This window comes from Haemaphysalis longicornis, unplaced genomic scaffold, assembly GCF_048455015.1.
Source record: "Haemaphysalis longicornis isolate Haplotype H1 unplaced genomic scaffold, Haemaphysalis longicornis Haplotype H1 scaffold_58, whole genome shotgun sequence".
In the NCBI taxonomy this organism is placed as follows: Eukaryota; Metazoa; Arthropoda; class Arachnida; order Ixodida; family Ixodidae; genus Haemaphysalis; species Haemaphysalis longicornis.
Genome location: NW_027526401.1, coordinates 1,673,144 through 1,693,718, shown reverse-complemented (window position 1 = coordinate 1,693,718; position 20,575 = coordinate 1,673,144). Strand labels below are relative to the sequence as shown.

Here is a 20,575-nt window from a genome sequence, read left to right as displayed (position 1 = left end):
ATCAAGCCCGAGAAAGTTGCTGATAATTCACGACGCTTTCTACTGATTTTCCAATTATGTAGCTTATTTTACCGAAGCTAGCATTAAATTTGGCATGAATGTTATTCCGATAAGGCAATATTTTGAACAGAGTAAGTTGAATGTTCCATTCCGGGCCCCTTTAAAAGCAGAAAACATGATCTCACAGCCAGCACCCCTCATACTGTTGAAGCATCGCAATGTTTTTCTGTCTCTGTTGTTGGGTGGTAACAATACAACTGTTTTTGCTTGAAAGTATCTTTTTTTTTATAAGCATTCATTCAATTCGTATAAAGATTTGCGTATCCTTTCCATAGATTACTCCTCAAGATGGGATATGTTGGACACCAGTAAACCATTCTTCATAGAGCACACAGACAACTGCAGCATTTAAGTGAACCTTATCGTTTGATTGATTGATTGTGACGTTTAACGCGCCGACGCAACGCAGGCGATGAGGCGCGCCGTAGTGGAGGGCTCCGGATTAATTTTGACCACAGGGCATTTTTGCTTTTCGCCTCCATCAGAAAAGCGGCCGCCACGGCCGGGAATTGAACTGCGACCTCGTGCTCAAGTGAACCTTATCACTTCTCTGCATAGCACCACCTTTATTTTACAGTACAGGTGGTGCAAACCCTTAGAGAAATTTTTGTGGGACCCACACTGGCATCACATCAATTTTACAAACTCAGTGCAGCAATGACTGTCTATTTTTGTGTATGCATGCATGTTTGTATATATACAAATAAGGCCTCTTTCCTTTATGACAATTAAACTTGACAGGCACACGCTGCACAAGGTAATGGACAATACGCTACGATTTATTCCCCCCTAGAAGCATAGGCACCTGAAGACAAGTCACCGAACCTTTAAAAGTTTTGCAATGGGATACTTCTTCAAAAGCGTGTTGGCTTGTTGTGAAGTAAGTTGTGATGCCTTCAGGCCTGGAGTCAAGATGCCCAGAGAACCAGTGGCCTTGTACTCAGCATTTTTTACCTGCATGAAAAGAAAGGACACGCAAGTTGTGTTAACCATCCTGCTCACCTATGAGCCAATGCCCTGCACTCAGCAGGAAAAAGAAAGGCGTCACTTACACAAAATTAGAGGTAGTTAGAATGCCATTCTTTTCTCGAAAATGCCTCACCATGGCTTCGTTTAGGTGGGTGTCAGTTTTCTTTTTAGGATGTTACATCATTGTACGAGCTTCTTTTAATATTTGGCTGATGCAATACCAGTACTGCCACTCGCATATTTAGGCACAGAAAGTACAAATTGTACACGGTACGACTCAGTTGGCTGGTTCAGAACAAACAACCGACATTTAACATTGCCTCGGAGTGTGGCACCTATGACTAAATGTAAGCAAATTAACAAAAATTAAGAATGCAATAAATGATGAAAAGCTGCCGATTCACAATGCAGCAGATGGGCGTTGGGGCTGCCTGGAGGTACCCACAGCAATCCACCTCAACCACAGATTAGTCAGGGGACCCTGTGATGACTGGCAGGGGGTACCCCACAAAGTGCACACTGACACATTACATACCGTGAAACTGATTTACTGGTGCACCCAGCAGTCACTAATACTTCTGATTGTTAAATATAATTTTTTTTAAACACGACAATCTTTCTTGACCTGAATGTGAAAGTTTCGGTTTCTCTGTCTGTCTGTCACTCAATTCAACCACCTGGCCAGAAAACAGTTGAAATAATGCTTGAACAGAAATTGTACATAGGCACGGCCGTTCCAAACTACTAACACTGCTGCCATGGCTCATACCTGTCCGCGTTATTCAGCGGAAAGGAAACCTCAGGTACACTTGCGGCAAAATACAGGCACACAACCGAGTGTACCAGCATTAAAAGAATGCACTTTGGATTGGGTTCTTATGATACCATATTAAAAAGCAATGCGCTAAAAATGGTGTCAAAGAGAGGCAAAGCGAGAGACCAGCTTGGTCTACAGGCACAACAGAAACAAAAAGGCCCAACAGACGGCACAGCAGCAGCGCGAAAGTGCGAAGATTGAATTGCGCAAACCTCCCTTGCGTCATCATGGGAGAAGCGAGGAGAGAGGGAAAGGCGTGAGGGGTGGGAGAAAGAGGGTATTACGTGGCAGGGGTGGCAGAAGACTGTTGCCATTCGAAGAAATTTGCAGCCTTTTTTTCTCTCTCTTTTCGCAGCTTCGGTGCGTCGTGGGAAGGCCAACTTGATAAGGTGGTTTCAATGCAGAGGTGGGAAAATGATCCCGCTTCATACTAGAACTACCTTTCTCCACCTCAACTCCCTCACAAAGTTTGAAGCAAGCGCTGGAAAGTGCACCACACTTGTTGGGCACAACAAACCTCCCCTTCCCCTCATAATTCGCTTGCACCAACCCCATGTTGATTGATCTTTCATTAATTCAAAGCTTTGTTCAAAGACATAATAAACTTCATGCATGAGGAACAAATAATGAACTTCACGCATGAGAAACAAATACTCTACCTTTTTTAATTAGGTGCTGACATTTAGCATAAACAATTAGGGCTTACCAGCAAAATGTAGGTCAGTGCTATTCGGCGTTTTCTGCTTTAATTGTTTTAATGCTTAAAACGGAGAGTCTACAGAGGATGCTGCCAAGCTGGGAAAGGAAGCAAGGTCCAGAGGACTAGGGCGCATGAAGATGGAGAGGAGGAACATATGGCGAAGCAAAGAAAGAAAAAGGACATGCACCGCTCATGGTTAAAATGAATGCTCCTTAGAAATAAAACACAAAGAAAAACACCACCCCACACTTCCCTCTTGGCATCCAAGGAGAAGGCCTTGGGAACAAGAAAAAGCTTCAAGGCCACATGCCGTGGACCCGTGGACAGCCAGCTACCAATCACTGTCATGAGCAACCCCTACCCAGGAATGCCTCGGCTTGGAAGAAGAAAGTAATTGGGGAAAGAAGCCCCAGGTAAGAATGATCAACGACTTTTTGGGAAACAGTAGGCAACAAAGAAGTAGAAAGAGGGCTGACCAGTAGAATCACAAAGGGGAGGAAGAAGAGAGCCAGGCTGCTGCGCTGCTAGAGTGAAACCTGGTGGCTACGCACCGGTGGCAGCTCCTAGCTATGCCCAGGGCTACACACCATGGGCTCAAGCCCGTGACTGGCAGTTGCACCACTACTGTTAAAGCAATGGGGAATTCCGTGACGATCACAAACGTGGGAGAGTACTAGGCATAAGACCTATAAAACACACACTCTAATCGTGCGAACATTTTAATACAGCGTATAGTTAATTGTTGTGTTTAGTCAAGCGGGTAAAATACCCTCCATGTGAAGTAAACATTTTTTTTTTCTTTTTTTGTAGACAATCACAGCTGTGTACCCTATCTGCCCAGTTCGTAGGCGTGACAATCACATGAACACCACCAGCCAACAGAGGGTGGTGGTTGGTGCTGGTGGGTGGGGGGGGAGGGGAGGGGGGAGGGGGTGAAAAGAAAAGGAAGAAAAGCAAAGAAAAGCATCCTCTTGCCTTCCTGGAGGAAGCCCACATGACCATCCAGAGAAGACGGAAGCTAAAACAAGTTACACTTTAATGCCAACACAGATCAAACCCATAAATCATCCTTCCAATCGAGCATTAAAGATGGTGTTGTGTAGAGCTGGGTCATTCCATGCCAAACGTCCCAGCCATAAAGTCGACCATCACGGATTTCTTCAGTAAAAATTGTGGCTCATCCTAGCATGGCCCACAATGCTCCCTCAAAGTATTTTTGTCCAGAAAAATTTATTTATTTTTGGAGCTGCCCTTTTATCTTCAGGGTTTAAAGCAAACTTAGGTTTGTCAAGAAATTATTGAAAGATTACTTCTTTTTTTATCGCCACCATTTTTTCTTCGACATCATGTCGAGTCCTTGGACTGCCCTATGCCGCATTTTTAAAAGATTTATGCTTTTTTTGCTCGCTTACGCCAGTCCGGAAATACACGATGTAGGGCATTTTCAAACTATTGTAGCAAATACAAGCACACTCTTTCAGCCAATGAAGCATTTTCTGAATTTCGCCATTGTGGACAATTCGTAAAAATTATATTGGCACTCAAAAAAGGAGAAATGTGCGAGAGAACATTCGTCAAATTTGGAAAATTCTTCTTTCCGGCCCATATTCACCCTCAAATTGCGCATTTTTGTGCTCGTAGTAAACATATCAAATACAGGGCATTCACTAGTACAGATCATTGCAGTTTATTTCAGAAAGTTCAACCGGAACAGTTTTTGTTCTAGCAGAGAAAAAAAATTTTGAATTTGTACACCGACACTTCATTACGTTGTTCCACAGAGCTTCTTCTCTGCACGGCATGTGCCTGCCTTCATGAAAGACGCGCGAGCCAACGGTTTTGCGCTGTGAGATTACCTTTCCCTGCAATTGTATTTCGTAGCGTCAATACGGGAAAAAGGGACAGTTCGAGCCATTAAGGGAAAAGTACAACATGGAGCTAGAGGTGGTGCGTCCATTCTATGAGTATGTGTAGACTCCACGGCTGGCTGGACATCAGACGTGCATTTAAAGCATCAGTGTATGTTATGCGTGATATCCGAAATTCATGCCGAACATTAGGAAGCAAACAGCGGCCGAGTCATTGAGTGCAACGGATTTATTTGCACGTGTTAGCGGGAATGACATACACTGATGCTTTACATGCACGTCTGATGTCCAGCCAGCGTTGAGACTACATGTACTCATAGAATGGGCACACCACCTTTAGCTCCACGTTGTACGTTTCCCTCCAACACGTGAACTATTCCTTTTTCCCGTTATGATGCTATGACATACAATTGCAGGGAAAGGTAATCTTGCAGTGCAAAGCTGCTGGCTAGCGCATCCTTGACGAAGGCAGGTGCATGCTGTGCAGAGAAGACGCTCCGTGGAACAACGTGGAGAGGTGTCGGTGTACAAGTTCAAAATTTTTTTTTCTCTGCTAAAACAAAAACTGTTCCGATTGAACTTTCTGAAATAAACTGCAATGATCTGTACTAGTGAATGCCTCGTATTTGAAATTTTTACTGCGAGCACTACAATGCGCAATTTTGGGGAGAATATGTCAATATAATTTTTACGAATTGTCCACAATGGTGAAATTCAGAAAAATAGCTTCATTGGCTGACAGAGTGTGCCTGTATTGGTTAAAATAGCTTGAAAATGTGCAACATCGTGTATTTTCTGAATGATGTAACGAGAGCAACAAAAAGCAAAAATCTCCCAAAAATGCAGCATAGGGCCGTACAGGGCTTCAGCATGATGTCCACGAAAAAATGGTGGCGATTGAAAAAAAAAAAAGATTTTTTATAAATTTTTTGACAAACCTGGAAGGGTGGCTACAAAAAGAAAGAAATTTTTCTGGACAAAAATACCTTGTGGGAGCATTGTGGGCCATGCAAGGATGAGCTACAAATTTTACTGATGAAATCCATGATGGTCAACTTTACGGCTGGGACGTTTGGCATGGAATGACCCAGCTCTGAATTTTTTGGAGAGATGACCTGGTTGGTGAACATTCATTGTTGAAAATTAAGTGCAAACATAAACACAAGACAACGAAGGAAGCGCCAGTGTTGTCTTCCTTTCTTGTCTGTGTTTCAGTTCGCTTCCAATGCTGAATTTTAGGTACTTGTGGTTCCAAAGCACACACCAGATGTTGTACACAGGGCATTTTTTTTTTTTTCTTGGTCACAGTGGCTGGGAACAGAATCCAGGCCCTCACCCTTACTGTCAAAGTACATTAGTCACTACAGCAACAGTAAATAATTTTCACATGACACTAAGTACTGCAGGGAGTGCATGCTGCCACAACTTCAGGTCCACAGACAAAGCCGCGTTACACTCCCGGCAAGAGTACTAATTATGTCAGACAAAAATATGTACTCATGCCGTGGTGAACAACAGCAAGCTGTCAAACCTTCAGGATCACCTATTCAATGAACAAACATTGCCTAGATGGCACAAAAATGAGAAAAGAAAACTGGTAGAGGCAGTAGCTTTCCATATTCAGTAGCCAAATCCCCTGGCCTTCTCGCACTGAGCAGACATCCATACAGATACCCTAAAGTGTTTTTGCCTTGTTTGTTACAAGATTTAACAAAGCAGGCAACCTTCCCCCTCCCCCCTATTCTGTTTCAAGGTTAGTTGAGTTGAAGGAGCTGCAAGTGATGTGTGTCGTTATGGTGAGGATTATGAAAATTGGTCTCAGCAGCCCTGATATAACGCGACGGTTACTTTAAAATTTTATACCATGCGTCACTTCTATGTGAGCCCATGACACCGTGAATTTCCTGGTTAGCTGCTATCACAATTTAAAAGCCTATAACCGGCTCACTGGGTTGACAATGCACTGTTTTTTCTTTCAACCACCAGAACATCTCTTGATTACACAACAGGTCTGACACGAGCTTCACTTCTTATAGACATCAGAATATGTTTTTGTATGAAATATAGGCCCTCTATTATTGCCTTCTGAAGATGCAAATGAAATAGCATAAGGGCATTCACTTTTCTAGTAAATGCACATTCTTTCGTTCTTCAGTGCATGACACCAGTCTCAACACCAATTTCTACCGCCTAAATACATCAGTTACTTCTTTTAAACCGTTTTAGCTCCCACGGCCACTAAAAGTAGAGCCAAAGTGTGTGGTTCGCATATGCCCAATAATTACTCACCAGGAATTTGTTGTAGCAGCCCTGGAACGCCGTGACTTCCTTTGAGCAGTTATTGGAGTCGTAATTTTTCTCAGCCAAACAAGCGAAAAGGGTCATCATCTCTGGTAAGCAGGCAACGTCTGCAAAAGTGAAAGTTGGTGTGACTACGCTGAAGGCAAAACCTTTCGAAATAGTCAAGCCACACTGCTAAAAATGCACGTTTTTGAAGTCTAATTGGTATTTTCTGGATATTGCAACGACTTGCCAAATAATACTGCCTTCTTAAAACACTTAGTTAAGCAACTTGATGGCGTTCAGTGGAAAGATTGCATTAGGAGAGAAAAACAGCGCAAGTGCGGTACAGGCACTTGCGCTGTTTTGCTCTCCGAATGTAATTTTTCCACTGAACGCCATCAAGTTGCTTAACTAGGCGTTTTAAGAAGGCAGTACGTATTGGTTTACAACTCTGTTGCCCATTCATTGGGAGGGCAATATTTTATGCCAGGGCATTGAGCCCTTTTTGGTGAAGGTAAAACTTCAGCGGATTAGATGCCCACATTTGCATGCACTCTGTCATGCATGTCCTACGACCTTAAAGGACGCAATTTACTCGACGATTCACGTTTCTGTAGCTCCTCGGCCGATTTGGCAGTACGTCAAAAATACATCGGCACTGCTGCTGGCAACCAACAAAAAACATGCGACGCGAATAGAATTTTAGCGACAAAATATCCCGCTACCGGCTCCAGGTATATTGAGCAGACTTCAGTGCTACTACTCGATGTGAACATACCGTTCTGGCGACCTTTCTTTCCCGAGACCTTGTCTTTCAGCTGCATGGGCAGCATTTGTCGGAATGGAATAGGTGGCTTTGCAGGCCATCGACCGTTGCCGTTTAACGGCTCTGTTGTCCGCATTATGTAGTATTAGGCTTGCTCACAGTACGAGGTCGTAAAGCACAAAAACGACGCTTGAAAGTTACACAAGTTACATTCGCAAGCAGTCAGCGTCGGCGTGCGGCACGGCGAACTAGCAGCTAAGGATTGGATTGGGTTGGCCGGCGTACGGACAGCTTGCCAGACAAGAAACAAACGAAACAAATCTACACTTTTTGTCCGTTAAGTTACAGATCTCTACAACTCTACCATTACGGCTTTTTATTGGCTAACATTGCAGCGATTGGTCACACAATAACACATTTATAGCTAACAAACGAAAACTTGGTGCGTACACTTTGGTTACATAATGTATTGCACGGTGCTTTTGAAACCATTAGAAACAAAAGCGCACATAGCCAATACAAACTGCGGCAATTTTTTTTTTGTTACAGCACCAAGTCTATGTGATCGTAAAGGTTATTTAATTAAAAATAATGGATTTTTAAGACCTGTTTGTGACCCACTAAGGCATTCCGCCCGGATAGCTCAGTCGGTAGAGCGTTAGGCTTTTAACCTAACGGTCCGGGGTTCGAGTCCCCGTTCGGGCGTGCTTTTTTGTAGCTCTCAATTTACGTGCACACAATTACGGTATTTTCATTTAATCAACGCGCGATATGCCGACGATCTCCGTCCGTCCGAAGCTTTTATCGTCTTTCCGAATGTAGCTGTGATCTCACCATTGATGTTTCGTTACGATCCCTGCGGAGTGTTACCGTACAAATTTTTTTGTTCGACGCGAATGGGTTGGCTCCTTCGAAGGAGAACTTGGAGCGTCGAGGATGCACCCGAAGATGCGTGTTTAATCGCACACGTGTGTTTAAATGCGTGCTTAAACGTACCGCAGGGATGGGCAGAGATAATAAAAAGTTATTTCGGTATACAAATGTCCTGATAGCTCAGCTTTTATAGAAGGGTACAATGCAGATACTTGATGAGGTACTTGCAACATAATGTAAAGCGGTTTTTCAGAGGTGCTTCTATAAATAAACCAAGTATCCGGCAATACACACACGCGAACAGAGGTATTAAAATAGGAGAAGGATGCAAAACCGGTTTATTGAGCAAAAATAAAATAAAATAAAATATAAATGAAGAAAGTTGGGTGGCCTCTTCAGTTCACGAAGCCGCGCGCTCAGGGGATGGGGAGAGCATGGGATCGAGATACCGTTTTGTTTAATATTTCGGGCAAGTTGGGAATGCATTCGTCAATTCGGCAATGCATTAATCAATTCTGTAGCGTAGGCGATTGATAGGCTCGATTAATAAACACAAGGTAATAATTATTTAAGAAAATTTATGCACAAATGTAGTGCCAGAAACATTTTCTAGCGATGAATAGGCATTGATTTCACGTAGGCAGCACCCCATTTTCAAGAAAAGTTCGGTTTTTTTTTTCACTATAAAGGCCCCATACACACAATACGACAATAAAACAAAACACCCCCGTCGGAAAAAAAAAAATAAGCAACGATAAACATTGAGCTACAGATTCGGAGTATCGATCAAAAATATCTTCTTAACCTTATCTGGCCTTGCGGAGAATTTTAATTTAAGGTTAAGTAACATTGAAATGATTCCTTCGTAACTGACAAAACTGCAGTTCACTTCGGTAGGATTACGTCATCTTTCTGATGTTGGGACGAGGAAATGAATCGGAATAAACGGACTAAAAGAAACAATTAAATTATGTGACGACAACCTGTTAGCAATATCATTCCCAATTTTTATGCTGTTTACGGGGTGGCTTCGGCTCGCCTTCAGGTGACGCCAAAACTTTGAAGGACTAGCTTTAATAAATATAGTCAAGGTGGTAGAATAGCAAAAAATTCTTGCATAAATTTTGTCAGCTGACGTCTGACTGAAGGCGTGGGTAGATGAATCGTTTACCCTACGTTTCTAGCACCTTATTATCTCTCTTACTAAATTATAAATAGTGCGATTGATCCATGGGTTTGAGCGGCGCACATTCTTTGTTTTCACAGGAATGAAGCTTCAGATCCAGAAATGGCAAATGACTTGAGATTTATCCCAAGGGAGTTGGCATCGTTTTCGGCGAATTCATATATATTTCTTATTCCAAGTAATCAAGGGTATACTGTCGTTATTAGCATTATTACAGTGTTTTAAGGCTTTTCTCTCTCGAGAAGAGACGCTAGCCATCTACCTCGGCAGCATGAAAAAATTACGACTCTATGGCTAGAGGAACCACCTAGTACTTCATCTTGTACTTGGGGGCAGCGTGGCACTGTCGAATACAAGATCAGAGGAAGACGAATTCCCTGTACTAGCGTAGGGATATGAACAACTTGGTTAAGTTTGAGTTCAATCACCAAATCGAATATTACGCGATCACCGGAAGAAGGGGAAGCTAAAACGACCCGGTTAATGTCAAGTTGGAATACATTGAAACTTACCGCCATGATAATGTTACTTTTGGAGTTTTTTTACTGAATGGTGATTACGTTTAGAAGGTATCTGCGCAAGGTGCGCATTAAACAGTAATAATGATAAATTATTTTTCGTTCCAGTTTATACAGAGACGGGAGCTTCCATGACCGCAGATGTAATATAACAGAACGGCGTAGCCAGAAGTTTTCTTCGGGGGTGGAGGGGAGGGGGGGAATTGTGCCTCCACCGTAATGTGCCTAATGTGAATATCTATCTATCTATCTATCTATCTATCTATCTATCTATCTATCTATCTATCTATCTATCTATCTATCTATCTATCTATCTATATATATATATATATATATATATATATATATATATATATATATATATATATATATATATATATATATATATATACAGGGTGTCCCAGCTATCATGCACCAAGATTTAAAAAAAGAGTAAAGGCGTAACTCGAAAGAAACCAGGTGCTTGCAGTACTGTGAAGAAGCGGACAGTATTTTTTTCTTTAATGAGACTTAATTAACTAATTGTAATTATTTATCTAACTCGAGAAATACTCTCCTAATCACTAAAGTGTCAATGAGGCACTTGAAGGTAACCACGAGGGGCATCTAATTGCGGTATTTTCAGCGATGAACTAATTGCGTACAGATTTATTCTGACTGATAAAGGAAACCCGCGAAATATGAAAAATACCACGTGGCGGCGCCTCCGCGCGCCGCCACGTGGTATTATATAAGCATATAATCTTGACATTCAACAAATCAAAACTTCCTGAGCACATCAATGCTGGCTTCATTAGGTGTGGTGTACGTCCGTACATACCTAACCCGCGCCGCTGCCACAAGTGCCAGCGATTCGGGCACGCTACAACTTCTTGTCGCGGCAAAACGACCTGCGCGAAATGCGCCGCACATGACCACCCTACTGAAAACTGTGACTCTACTACCTTCACCTGTGCAAACTGTGAGGGGCCGCACGCAGCATGGTCCCGCAGCTGTGAAAAGTTTCAATTAGAAAAGAAAATCATTAACATCAAGGTCACTGAAAAAATCACTTTCCCAGAGGCGCGGAAGAGGTTCGCCTCTTTCCCTCTGGGGAGGTACGCCGACGCAGCTCGCCGGGGGGCGGAGCGGCGTCTGGTTTCGGCGTGACCCAGTACCGCGAGTCGGACTTGGTCCCGCCCCCGCCCCCCACTGGGTTGCCTCTGGCAGCCCAACCCGCCTTCGCACCGCTCGCTGAGTCGGCAGCGGCTGTGGTGGCAACCAAGTCTGGTGGGGAAGCTGCTGCACCCACTGTTTCCTCTTCTCCACCGGCCCGAAGCACACGCGAGGGCCCGGACGAGATGGAGACGGAGGCAGTCGCAGCGACCCCCTCCCCCGCCTCACTGCCTGTGCCATCTGTGGTGCTCCCCACGCCTTCGGCACTGGCAGCGCAGGCAAAGAACACCCGAAAGGGTACCACGTCAAGGGGGCCCAGTCCGCTGGGCACCCCCTTGCCTTCAGATGACGACATGGACTTCGAGCCCTTCCGGCTTTCATCGCAACGGAAGGAACGGGCTGCGACGTCCAGGTCAGTCGAGAAGGCCAGAAAACCCCTTCCAAGAGTGCAAGCCCCGAAAGACCATACATAAATAGTCACACTCCAGTAGCTCTGAACACATAATAATGGGAAGAGAAAATATTGTTCAATGGAACTGCAGAGGCCTTCTGAATAATCTTGACGACGTGTATGAGATTCTGCATGCCAATCAGCCAAGTTTAATGTGTGTCCAGGAAACACATCTGAATTCCAAACACACAAATTTCTTGAATAGTTACCTGGTACACAGGAAAGACAGGGATGGCTGCACACACTCTTCTGGCGGTGTGGCCATAATCGCCCGCAAATCCTTAGCATGCCACCCTGTCACCTTGAACACCGTCCTTGAGGCTGTAGCCGTTCGCACAATAATATTTAATAGGTTGATAACGGTATGCTCCATATACATTCCTCCTGATGTTGCACTTACGAGCTCCGATTTCGAGGCGCTGTTTGACCAGCTGCCCGAACCATACATCCTTACAGGCGACCTTAATGCTCACAACTCTCTTTGGGGCTCTTCCAGAACGGATGCCCGAGGTCGCCTGATAGAGAAATTCCTTACATCTTCTGGAGCATGCCTTTTCAACAATAAACAGCCTACATACCATAACATAGATCACAACACATACTCACATCTTGACCTGGCTATTGGTTCTGCAATTCTCTTTCCATGTCCTGAGTGGGGTGTGGGCACGGACCCATATGGTAGTGACCATTTCCCCACTTCATTAACGTATATAGGTATACAGGCCCGAGCAGTCCATCTTCCCATAAAAGGTTTAATGAAGCAAGAGCTAACTGGAATACATTTACAGAGACATCCCAACTACACCACACATCCATAGGACACCTACACGTTGAAGAAGCTACCCAACTGCTCACGGCGCACATCCTCGACGCCGCCGAAAAGTTCATTCCCGACGCCTCTGGTGCCCCGCGCAACCAGCGGAGGCCGTGGTGAAATGAGGACTGTAGGCGGGCGCGAGAGGCCCAGAACAAGGGGTGGGGTGTCCTTCGTCGGTACCCCACGTCGGGTAACCTCATTTTATTCAAACGGGCCGAGGCGTTAGGAAAACGTGTGCGCCGTGAGTCAAAACGAGAGAGTTGGCGTTCCTTCATAACATCCATAAACTCCTACACAGACACATGGAAAGTATGGACGAGAATACGCAAACTCAAAGGACAACAAACACACAGCCTGCCTCTGGTCAGCACAACAGGGGACGCACTGGAAGACCGGGCTGACACACTCGCACAACACTTCCAACGCGTGTCCAGTTCAGCACACTACACAAACACTTTCATGAAACACAAACAAACGGCCGAAAAGAAGCCTATACTAGATAACAATAGGTCAACATCTTCTTATAACTCAGAGTTTTCACTGCATGAGCTGAGGGCTGCTCTGAGCACGTGTAAACCCTCAGCTCCAGGCCCAGACAACATCACATATACAATGATACAACACCTACACGCAGACACACTTATAACACTTCTACATCTATATAATAAAATATGGCTTTCGGGGCACATTCCACACTCTTGGAGGGAGGCCATAGTAGTGGCTTTCTTGAAGGAGGGAAATGACCCGTTGTCCCCCTCAAGCTACCGTCCAATAGCCCTGACGAGCTGCCTGTGCAAGCTTCTCGAGAAGATGATAAATCGCAGGCTCGTGTACTTCCTTGAATACCGCGGTCTTCTCGAGAGCTGCCAGGCAGGCTTCAGGGCGGGACGATCCACGAACGATCAACTCGTAGCTCTTGAATCGTATATAAAGGATGCCTTCGTTCATAAACAGTATTGTGTAACTGTGTTTTTCGACCTCGAGAAGGCCTACGACACCGCTTGGCGGTACGGGATCCTCAGTGACCTCAAGTTATTCGGTGTCTCGGATAACATGTTAAACATTCTTGTCAGTTACTTGTCAGAAAGAACGTTTCGAGTGAGAGTCGGTGGTGCACTCTCAAGGGTTCACGTGCAAGAAAATGGCGTGCCACAAGGTGGTGTGTTAAGCTGCACTCTCTTCATAGTTAGGATGAACTCTCTTGGGAAGGCATTGCCACCTACAATCTCCTATTCTATGTATGTAGATGACGTCCAGATATCCTATAAATCATGTAATATGTCAATCTGCGAACGTCAAGTCCAGCTTGGTGTCAAGAAACTTGCCGGCTGGGCAGACAAGAATGGTTTTAAATTGAATCCTGCAAAAAGTTCCTGCGTTGTGTTCTCCAGGAAGCGTGGGGTCCATCCGGACCCAGACATTCATCTTAATGGCGTGTCGCTTCCTGTGAACAAGGAGCACAAGTTCTTAGATGTTGTGTTTGACCACAAACTCACATTCATTCCCCACATCAAGGAACTTAAAAATAAATGTCTCAAAACAATGAATATACTTAAGGTTCTCTCCCACCAATCCTATGGTTCCGACAAAGAACTCCTGCTTCGCTTGTATACTGCTTTGGTTGGGTCTCGTTTGGACTACGGCAGTGTGGTGTATGGGTCGGCGACTAAGACAGCCTTGCGAATTCTTGACCCAGTGCTACACTTGGGCCTTCGTCTTGCGTCGGGTGCTTTTCGCACTAGCCCTGCCTAGAGTCTTTATGTCGAGTGTAATAAGTGGAGCCTTGAGAACCAAAGAACGTACATGGACTTGCGTTATGCTTTTAAAATTTCATCGCTGAATAATCATCCTTTTTATCCTGTCTTTAACGATACATCAACATCTCTGCTCTTTGTAAATCGCCCATCCGTTCCTCTGCCCTTTTCACTTAGATAGAAAGAGCGAGCCTCGGATCTCAGTGCTTCGTTTTTAGATGTGTACAGGTTATCCTTTTCAAACAGTTTACCGCCTTGGCAAGTTCGCCCTGTGTCGTGCGACCTTTCTTTTATAAGACTTGACAAAAATCGGGTACCACGAGCTGCAATACTGTAGCACTTTCTGTCTTTGCAGTTTAAATACACATGTGCAAAATTTTTATTGTGACGCTTCTAAAACCTCCACTATGGTGTCGTGCGCTGCTCATGGTCCAAATTTCAATGCAGCCAGAACCATGAGCGTGCACACCACAATTTTTTCAGCAGAAGCGTATGGAATTTTACTGATTGTACGACACATTCTTGAAACTCAAATTCCCATTTCCATCATCTATACAGATTCTTTGAGTGTTGTTCGCGCACTGTCATCGCACAAGCACCCCAAAAACCACATAGTTAATCTTGTATTCAACACTATCATGTCAGTGTATGCACAAAAGCATGAGCTGGTCCTCTGCTGGGTCCCAGGATACGCAGGGATCGCTGTGAACGAGTTGGCAGACGAGAGGGCCGCTGCTGCTGCACTCAGGAACACTGTAGACATTACAACAATACCCTACACAGACCTCAAGCCACACATAAGACAACACCTGCGCAGAACATGGCAAACACACTGGGATGAACAGACAGACAACAAACTACATGTAATAAAGCCACACTTGGGACGGTACACAGCTGACTCACACAACAGACACACGGAAGTCGCCTTGGGTAGGCTGCGGATAGGGCACACCCATGCAACGCACTCGTATCTGCTGACGGGATCTTCTAGACCCCAGTGCAGCAGGTGCGGAGAGGCCCTATCCGTAGTGCACATACTAATCACATGTAAGGCACTTCACACAACGCGACACAAACACTTCAGAGAACTCTACAGACAACATATCCCTCTACATCCATCGCTGTTTCTTGGTGACGATGCCATTGTTTCCGTGAAACGTGTGTTTGAGTATTTGTCAGACGTTAAGTTTTTAAACCTCATTTCCTATCACGCATAATCAAATATGGCCCTATACACCAGCCATCACCATTATCTTTAATTGAGTTTACTATGTTTGGTTAACACGTTTTTTTTTACCTACCTTTTTGTGGTAACCACTTCACTTCATTAAATAACCTTTTCTCTGGCGCTCTTTGCCCTCGTTGGCCTTGCGCCATTAAACACTTACCATCATCATATATATATATATATATATATATATATATATATATATATATATATATATATATATATATATATATATATATATATATATATATATATATATATATATATATATATATATATATATATATATATATATATATATATATATATATATATATATATATATATGGCGCTGCTCCCAAGCACAGGAAACAAACATACCTAACATAAATACCCCAGAATGTGAATGGGAAAATCGCCCTGCCGGTAGCGTAGTGGTTATCGCACCAGACCGGTATTCTGGAGGTCGTGGGTTCGGATCCCACCTGGCGGGCATTTTTTCTTCACTTTCTTTCTTTCTTTCCAAATTCTTAATCTGTTTCAATGATCTACCACATCCTCCCCTTTGCTTTCCGAGGTTTTCTCGACTGCCAACCCCTATTTCTGTGTTATTTTCAACGAGCCCCTCATTTCCTATTCTGATTCGCTACATGCATAGCGAGGGCCTCTGTTCTGGCAGTCTTGTTGCCAAAGGGAGCTTAAGAGGGTTCAAAGCTGGTCGACCACTCTGGACATGTCGTAGACACTCGAGTCACGACCCGGGGGTTAAAAAGAAGGTCCCCTTCACCCCGATTAGTCCGAATGGCGCTGGCTACCACCCCCAAGCACAGGAAACAAACATACCTAACATAAATACCCCAGAAAGTGAATGGGAAAACCGCCCCGCCGGTAGCGTAGTGGTTATCGCACCAGACCGGTATTCTGGAGGTCGTGGGTTCGGATCCCACCTGGCGGGCATTTTTTCTTCACTTTCTTTCTTTCTTTCCAAATTCTTAATCTGTTTCAATGATCTACCACATCCTCCCCTTTGCTTTCCGAGGTTTTCTCGACTGCCAACCCCTATTTCTGTGTTATTTTCAACGAGCCCCTCATTTCCTATTCTGATTCGCTATATATATATATATATATATATATATGTATATATATATATATATATATATATATAGTTTTAGGAAGTCAACAGTACATTTTCTACACGTTTCCTCAAAAGGAAGAGAAGGAAACATCTAGCAACACCCCCCCCCCCTTGCTACGCCACTGGCGTTTACATTCCGCTTAACAACAGCGACGCCGCCATCGCGCGGCGACCTATGGCATCTGTGAATGCGGCAGGAACAATATAGGCATCAGGTATATATCATCATGGGTCCAGGTTCCTGTTAAAACGGTCGCGCGACGATCACCTGGCCCGGAGCCTCATTTGTTTGAATTAAGATCTCATAAGAACATGGGTTAGCAAGATCGATTATAGTTCAGCGGAATTATTTAAATTGGACCTTACAGTCATGCTCAAAAGACAAAGATGGTGCGGGCAAATGGTGGTAGATTGTCATACATAAAGTGGCGGGGAGATGTATGTATTCATTGTTCATTGGAAAGGGAAGATGCACCAACAGGCGTAAATTGTCTCGCCTAGGGGGCGGACACCGGAACGCCTGCTGGTGTAGGGGGGGGGGGGATAGGGAGGAAAGAATACATAGGAATAGGAGGATAGGAAGATAGGAGAGAAGGTTGACATTATCATGTATATAACACACTGGGCAAGTTGACAAGGGAGTGGAAAAGTGGAAAACATTTTGGCACGTGTTTTTCATGTCATGCCAAACGTGAACGTCGTGGTCAATGCGAAGCTTAACGTTGGGCAGGTACAGGTGTTTTTCCGTTGCCTTTATCTGAGCACTTTACCGCAACAGCTTTCAGAAAAAATAAAAAAAATATATATTTAAGGGGTTTTACGTGCCGAAGCTACGCCTGGGCTAGAAGGCGCGCAGTGTTGGAGGTCTCCGGATTCATTTCGACCACATGGAGACCTTCAACGTGCGCCGAAATCTCTACACTGGCGTTTTCTTCTTTCGCCTTCATCATAAAAATAGGCGCCGCGGCCACGATCGAACACGCCTCCTGTCGAGGAAGTTATTTTCTGAAGAACTTTAGCCCTTTTACTTTCTTTGTGTTCTTAAGCATACTGCCATTTTCGCATTGAAACCTGAAAATGTATTTGTTGCTGAGAAGGAAGGCTTTATTGTCGCAGCTTGTGATTCGGTAGTGGGCCAAGTTGTCCGTTTAGCGCAGGAGAGGTTGTTGATTAGGCGACAGGAGGGACGATCCTCCCGCGAGGGAAACGGCCCGGTGTACATAAGCGCGGGCAGCGGCGTGAGCCGCCTTGTTTCCCCCGTGGGATTCGTGACCAGGCACCCAGACTACGTAGCCCTCGGGAGTGTTCAGGCCTGTTCGGAGCATATGGAGTGCCGTTTTGGAAATTCGTCCTCGTTGATAATTTCTGCAAGCGGTCTGTGAGTCCGGGATTATGGTGATTGTGTCGTGGGCAGTAGTTATTGCAGGGTGTATTGCGGCTTCTTCGGCAGCATCGATTGATGTGGTCGTGGTGGACGTTATTTCCTGTCCCTGTCCGTTCACTAAACGGGCTACATGGGCGGGATGGCGCGGATAAGGAGATGCGTCCGCATAGAACGTGTTGCGGTCATTGTTATATTTTGTGAACATGGCTCGTGCTTGGGCACGTCTTCGGGCCTTGTTGTAAGTCGGGCGCATATTTCGTGGTATTGCAGCCACACGTATGCACTGGCGTATCTTCAAAGGTATACGTGTTTTTTTTTATTCTTTGACCAGTGGCACATTATAACCCAATCACCGAAGAGTCGCGCGCCCTGTAGGTTTTATCTTCACGCACTCTATTTGGGAAACATAGTACGCTTCCTGTAGTTCTTCCCAACTGTTATGCACGCCTGATTGTAGTAATTTTGATGTGAACGTCTCGGAGGGCAACCCAAGGGTGGTTTTGTAGGCCAGGAGGATAATTATATTCAATCTTGCTATTCCATTCGTTTTAAGTGCCAGGTAAGCCATTCTACTAATCAGTATGGCTTGCGTAATGCTAAGAGTGCCCGCTTCTTTGAGGCCGTAGCGACGGCGCGCGACGCGCTGAACATTGCGCATGAGCTAGTTAGCAGTCTTTTGGAGGGGGGCGATTGCATGTGTTGATTCCGCAGCTTTTTTTGGGAACAACAAGCCCCCAAATTCGCAAATGTGGCACAGTTGGAATGGATTGGCCATTTATGAGGAGGACCAGGTCCGCGATGATGATCTTCTTTTGTTTCTTGGTGCCAGCATGAAGTGTTAAAAGCGCTGGTTTTTCAGGCGCGCATTCGAGGCTTCGTGTTCGAAGGCAGTTAGGCGCTTTGTTAATAAACCATAATAATAAAAATAAACCATGGCAGGGGCTGTAATCGAACCGTGGTACACGTGGTAGAAGGCAAGGGACGTAAACAGTCTACACTAAGTCGAAGCCGCTAAGAAGAAGACCTTTAAATGAGAGCGGAAGGGTCTCAAGAGCAGGAATAGATCATAAAACGCAAAGAAAAAAATTCCCCCGCACCTCCCCGAAAGGAATCGTGCAGAAATGCGAATGCACTGGGTGCACCGATGAGTGTGTTGCGAGTAATGGCGTTATTAATGACGAGAGTGTGAACGTAATCATTTATTCATCAGAACCTGTTTGTGTTATCGTTGTACCTGACGGCCACAATCACTGCCTTGTGATCGCTAAAGTGCACGGTCAAAGGGTCTTTGAGAAGCATACGCGCGTCACAGTTTCGCGTAACTCCCGTGAATGGTAGTGGGGCACGTGTCGAAGCCGGCAGAGAGACAATGCATAGAGTGCCTGGTCTGCATGTACTCGACCAGCCACTCGCCACTCTTCTTGCGCACGTCAACGTTGAAGTCGCCAACCAAGACTATGGGGTCAGAGGGTTTGGAGCGCACGCGCACACTTTCCATAGCCGCGTCCAGCTGCGCGGCAACGGCGTCTCGAGCGAGGTTGGGCGCGAGGTACACGGTCACCACAAAGACTCCGTCTCCGGTGTAGGCAAGGGTGTACAAGTCCTTGTACGGAGACGTGTCTCGAACGGGAGACGTGGCAACGGCGTGCGATATCATGTTCCCATACACGTTAGACACGAGACTAACACCGCAGTACTCGCCGTCCTTGCCGCTTCGAGCAAACTGGTACAGCTCGCTTCAAGCGCATTCGTTCGGCATTGAGCGCGGAGAGATAACACCTGCGGGCGCACGCCGACGGAGCACGACAACCCCCGACTAAAAAATGCATTCGCATTTACGACGACGACGACGACGAAGGCAGAACTACGAGGCGCGCGCTCACGTGCGCTCGCGCTGGAGGAATGCAGGCGCACGCCGCTCGATGGACGCAAGACAACCCCCGACTAATAAATGCATTCGCATTTAAAAATGGTGCACGCGCCATGTGGCTCCACAGCGCATGCCTCGGAAATAAAAGGCCGAAAAAGGGCACGAGCCTCTGCATGTGGTTGGGATCTGCCTCGTGAGCGATTCCCTATAACAGGGGTTCTCAACCATGAGTATTCCGGGCGTGCATAAATGGCAGGGGAAACTGTGATAAACGATTCGTGTCAAAATCTCAAACAATTTGCACTTGCAGCTAAAGTCACCCACATACTTACCCGATGTCCGCCTTTTGTGTCTGACTTTTATGCTGAAGCGTGTCGTATTGTCAAGCAATTTGCTCTTGCAGCTAGAAGTCACGAAACCTACAGGCAGCCTTGTGCGTGTGTGTGTCTGGCTTTTTTGCATAGCTGAGGTGCTGTGCGCAAAGCCAACCTTAAAACATGTGCTACGCGGAGAAATAAAGGGTACAAGTCATGCAGCGAAGCCACCTTTTGGCGTACCCAGCAAGGTTGGGCAAAAAAGGAGCAAAGAATGGAGGGAAGCGTTTAGGGGAGGGCTTGGGTCCCCTGGGGTCAGCGCACTCCCATTTCAGAATCATTGCACTATAAATGGCGCAAGGTGGCCTAAGACGCTTACTTGATTCTAATGTATAGAAACGCACCATGACGGCAACGATTGTGCAATATTAAAAAAAAAAAAAACACG

The 20,575-nt window shown here is 45.2% G+C and overlaps 1 protein-coding gene and 1 non-coding gene across 2 annotated transcripts; one reads left to right on the top strand and one right to left on the bottom strand.

The window, feature by feature from the left end:
- Positions 1–818: 818 nt before the first annotated feature.
- LOC144140996 (uncharacterized) lies at positions 819–7,735 on the bottom strand. Its single transcript, XM_077672482.1, has 3 exons — positions 7,476–7,735; positions 6,704–6,822; positions 819–1,014 (listed from the first exon to the last, which is right to left on the bottom strand). Exons 1-3 carry the CDS (start codon positions 7,597–7,599, stop codon positions 877–879), a joined length of 381 nt encoding a protein of 126 aa, XP_077528608.1. The 5' UTR covers positions 7,600–7,735; the 3' UTR covers positions 819–876.
- A 360-nt stretch (positions 7,736–8,095) lies between these two features.
- On the top strand, positions 8,096–8,168 carry Trnak-uuu (transfer RNA lysine (anticodon UUU)). The gene has a single exon. It is a non-coding gene; the product is annotated as a tRNA-Lys (tRNA).
- Positions 8,169–20,575: the final 12,407 nt, after the last annotated feature.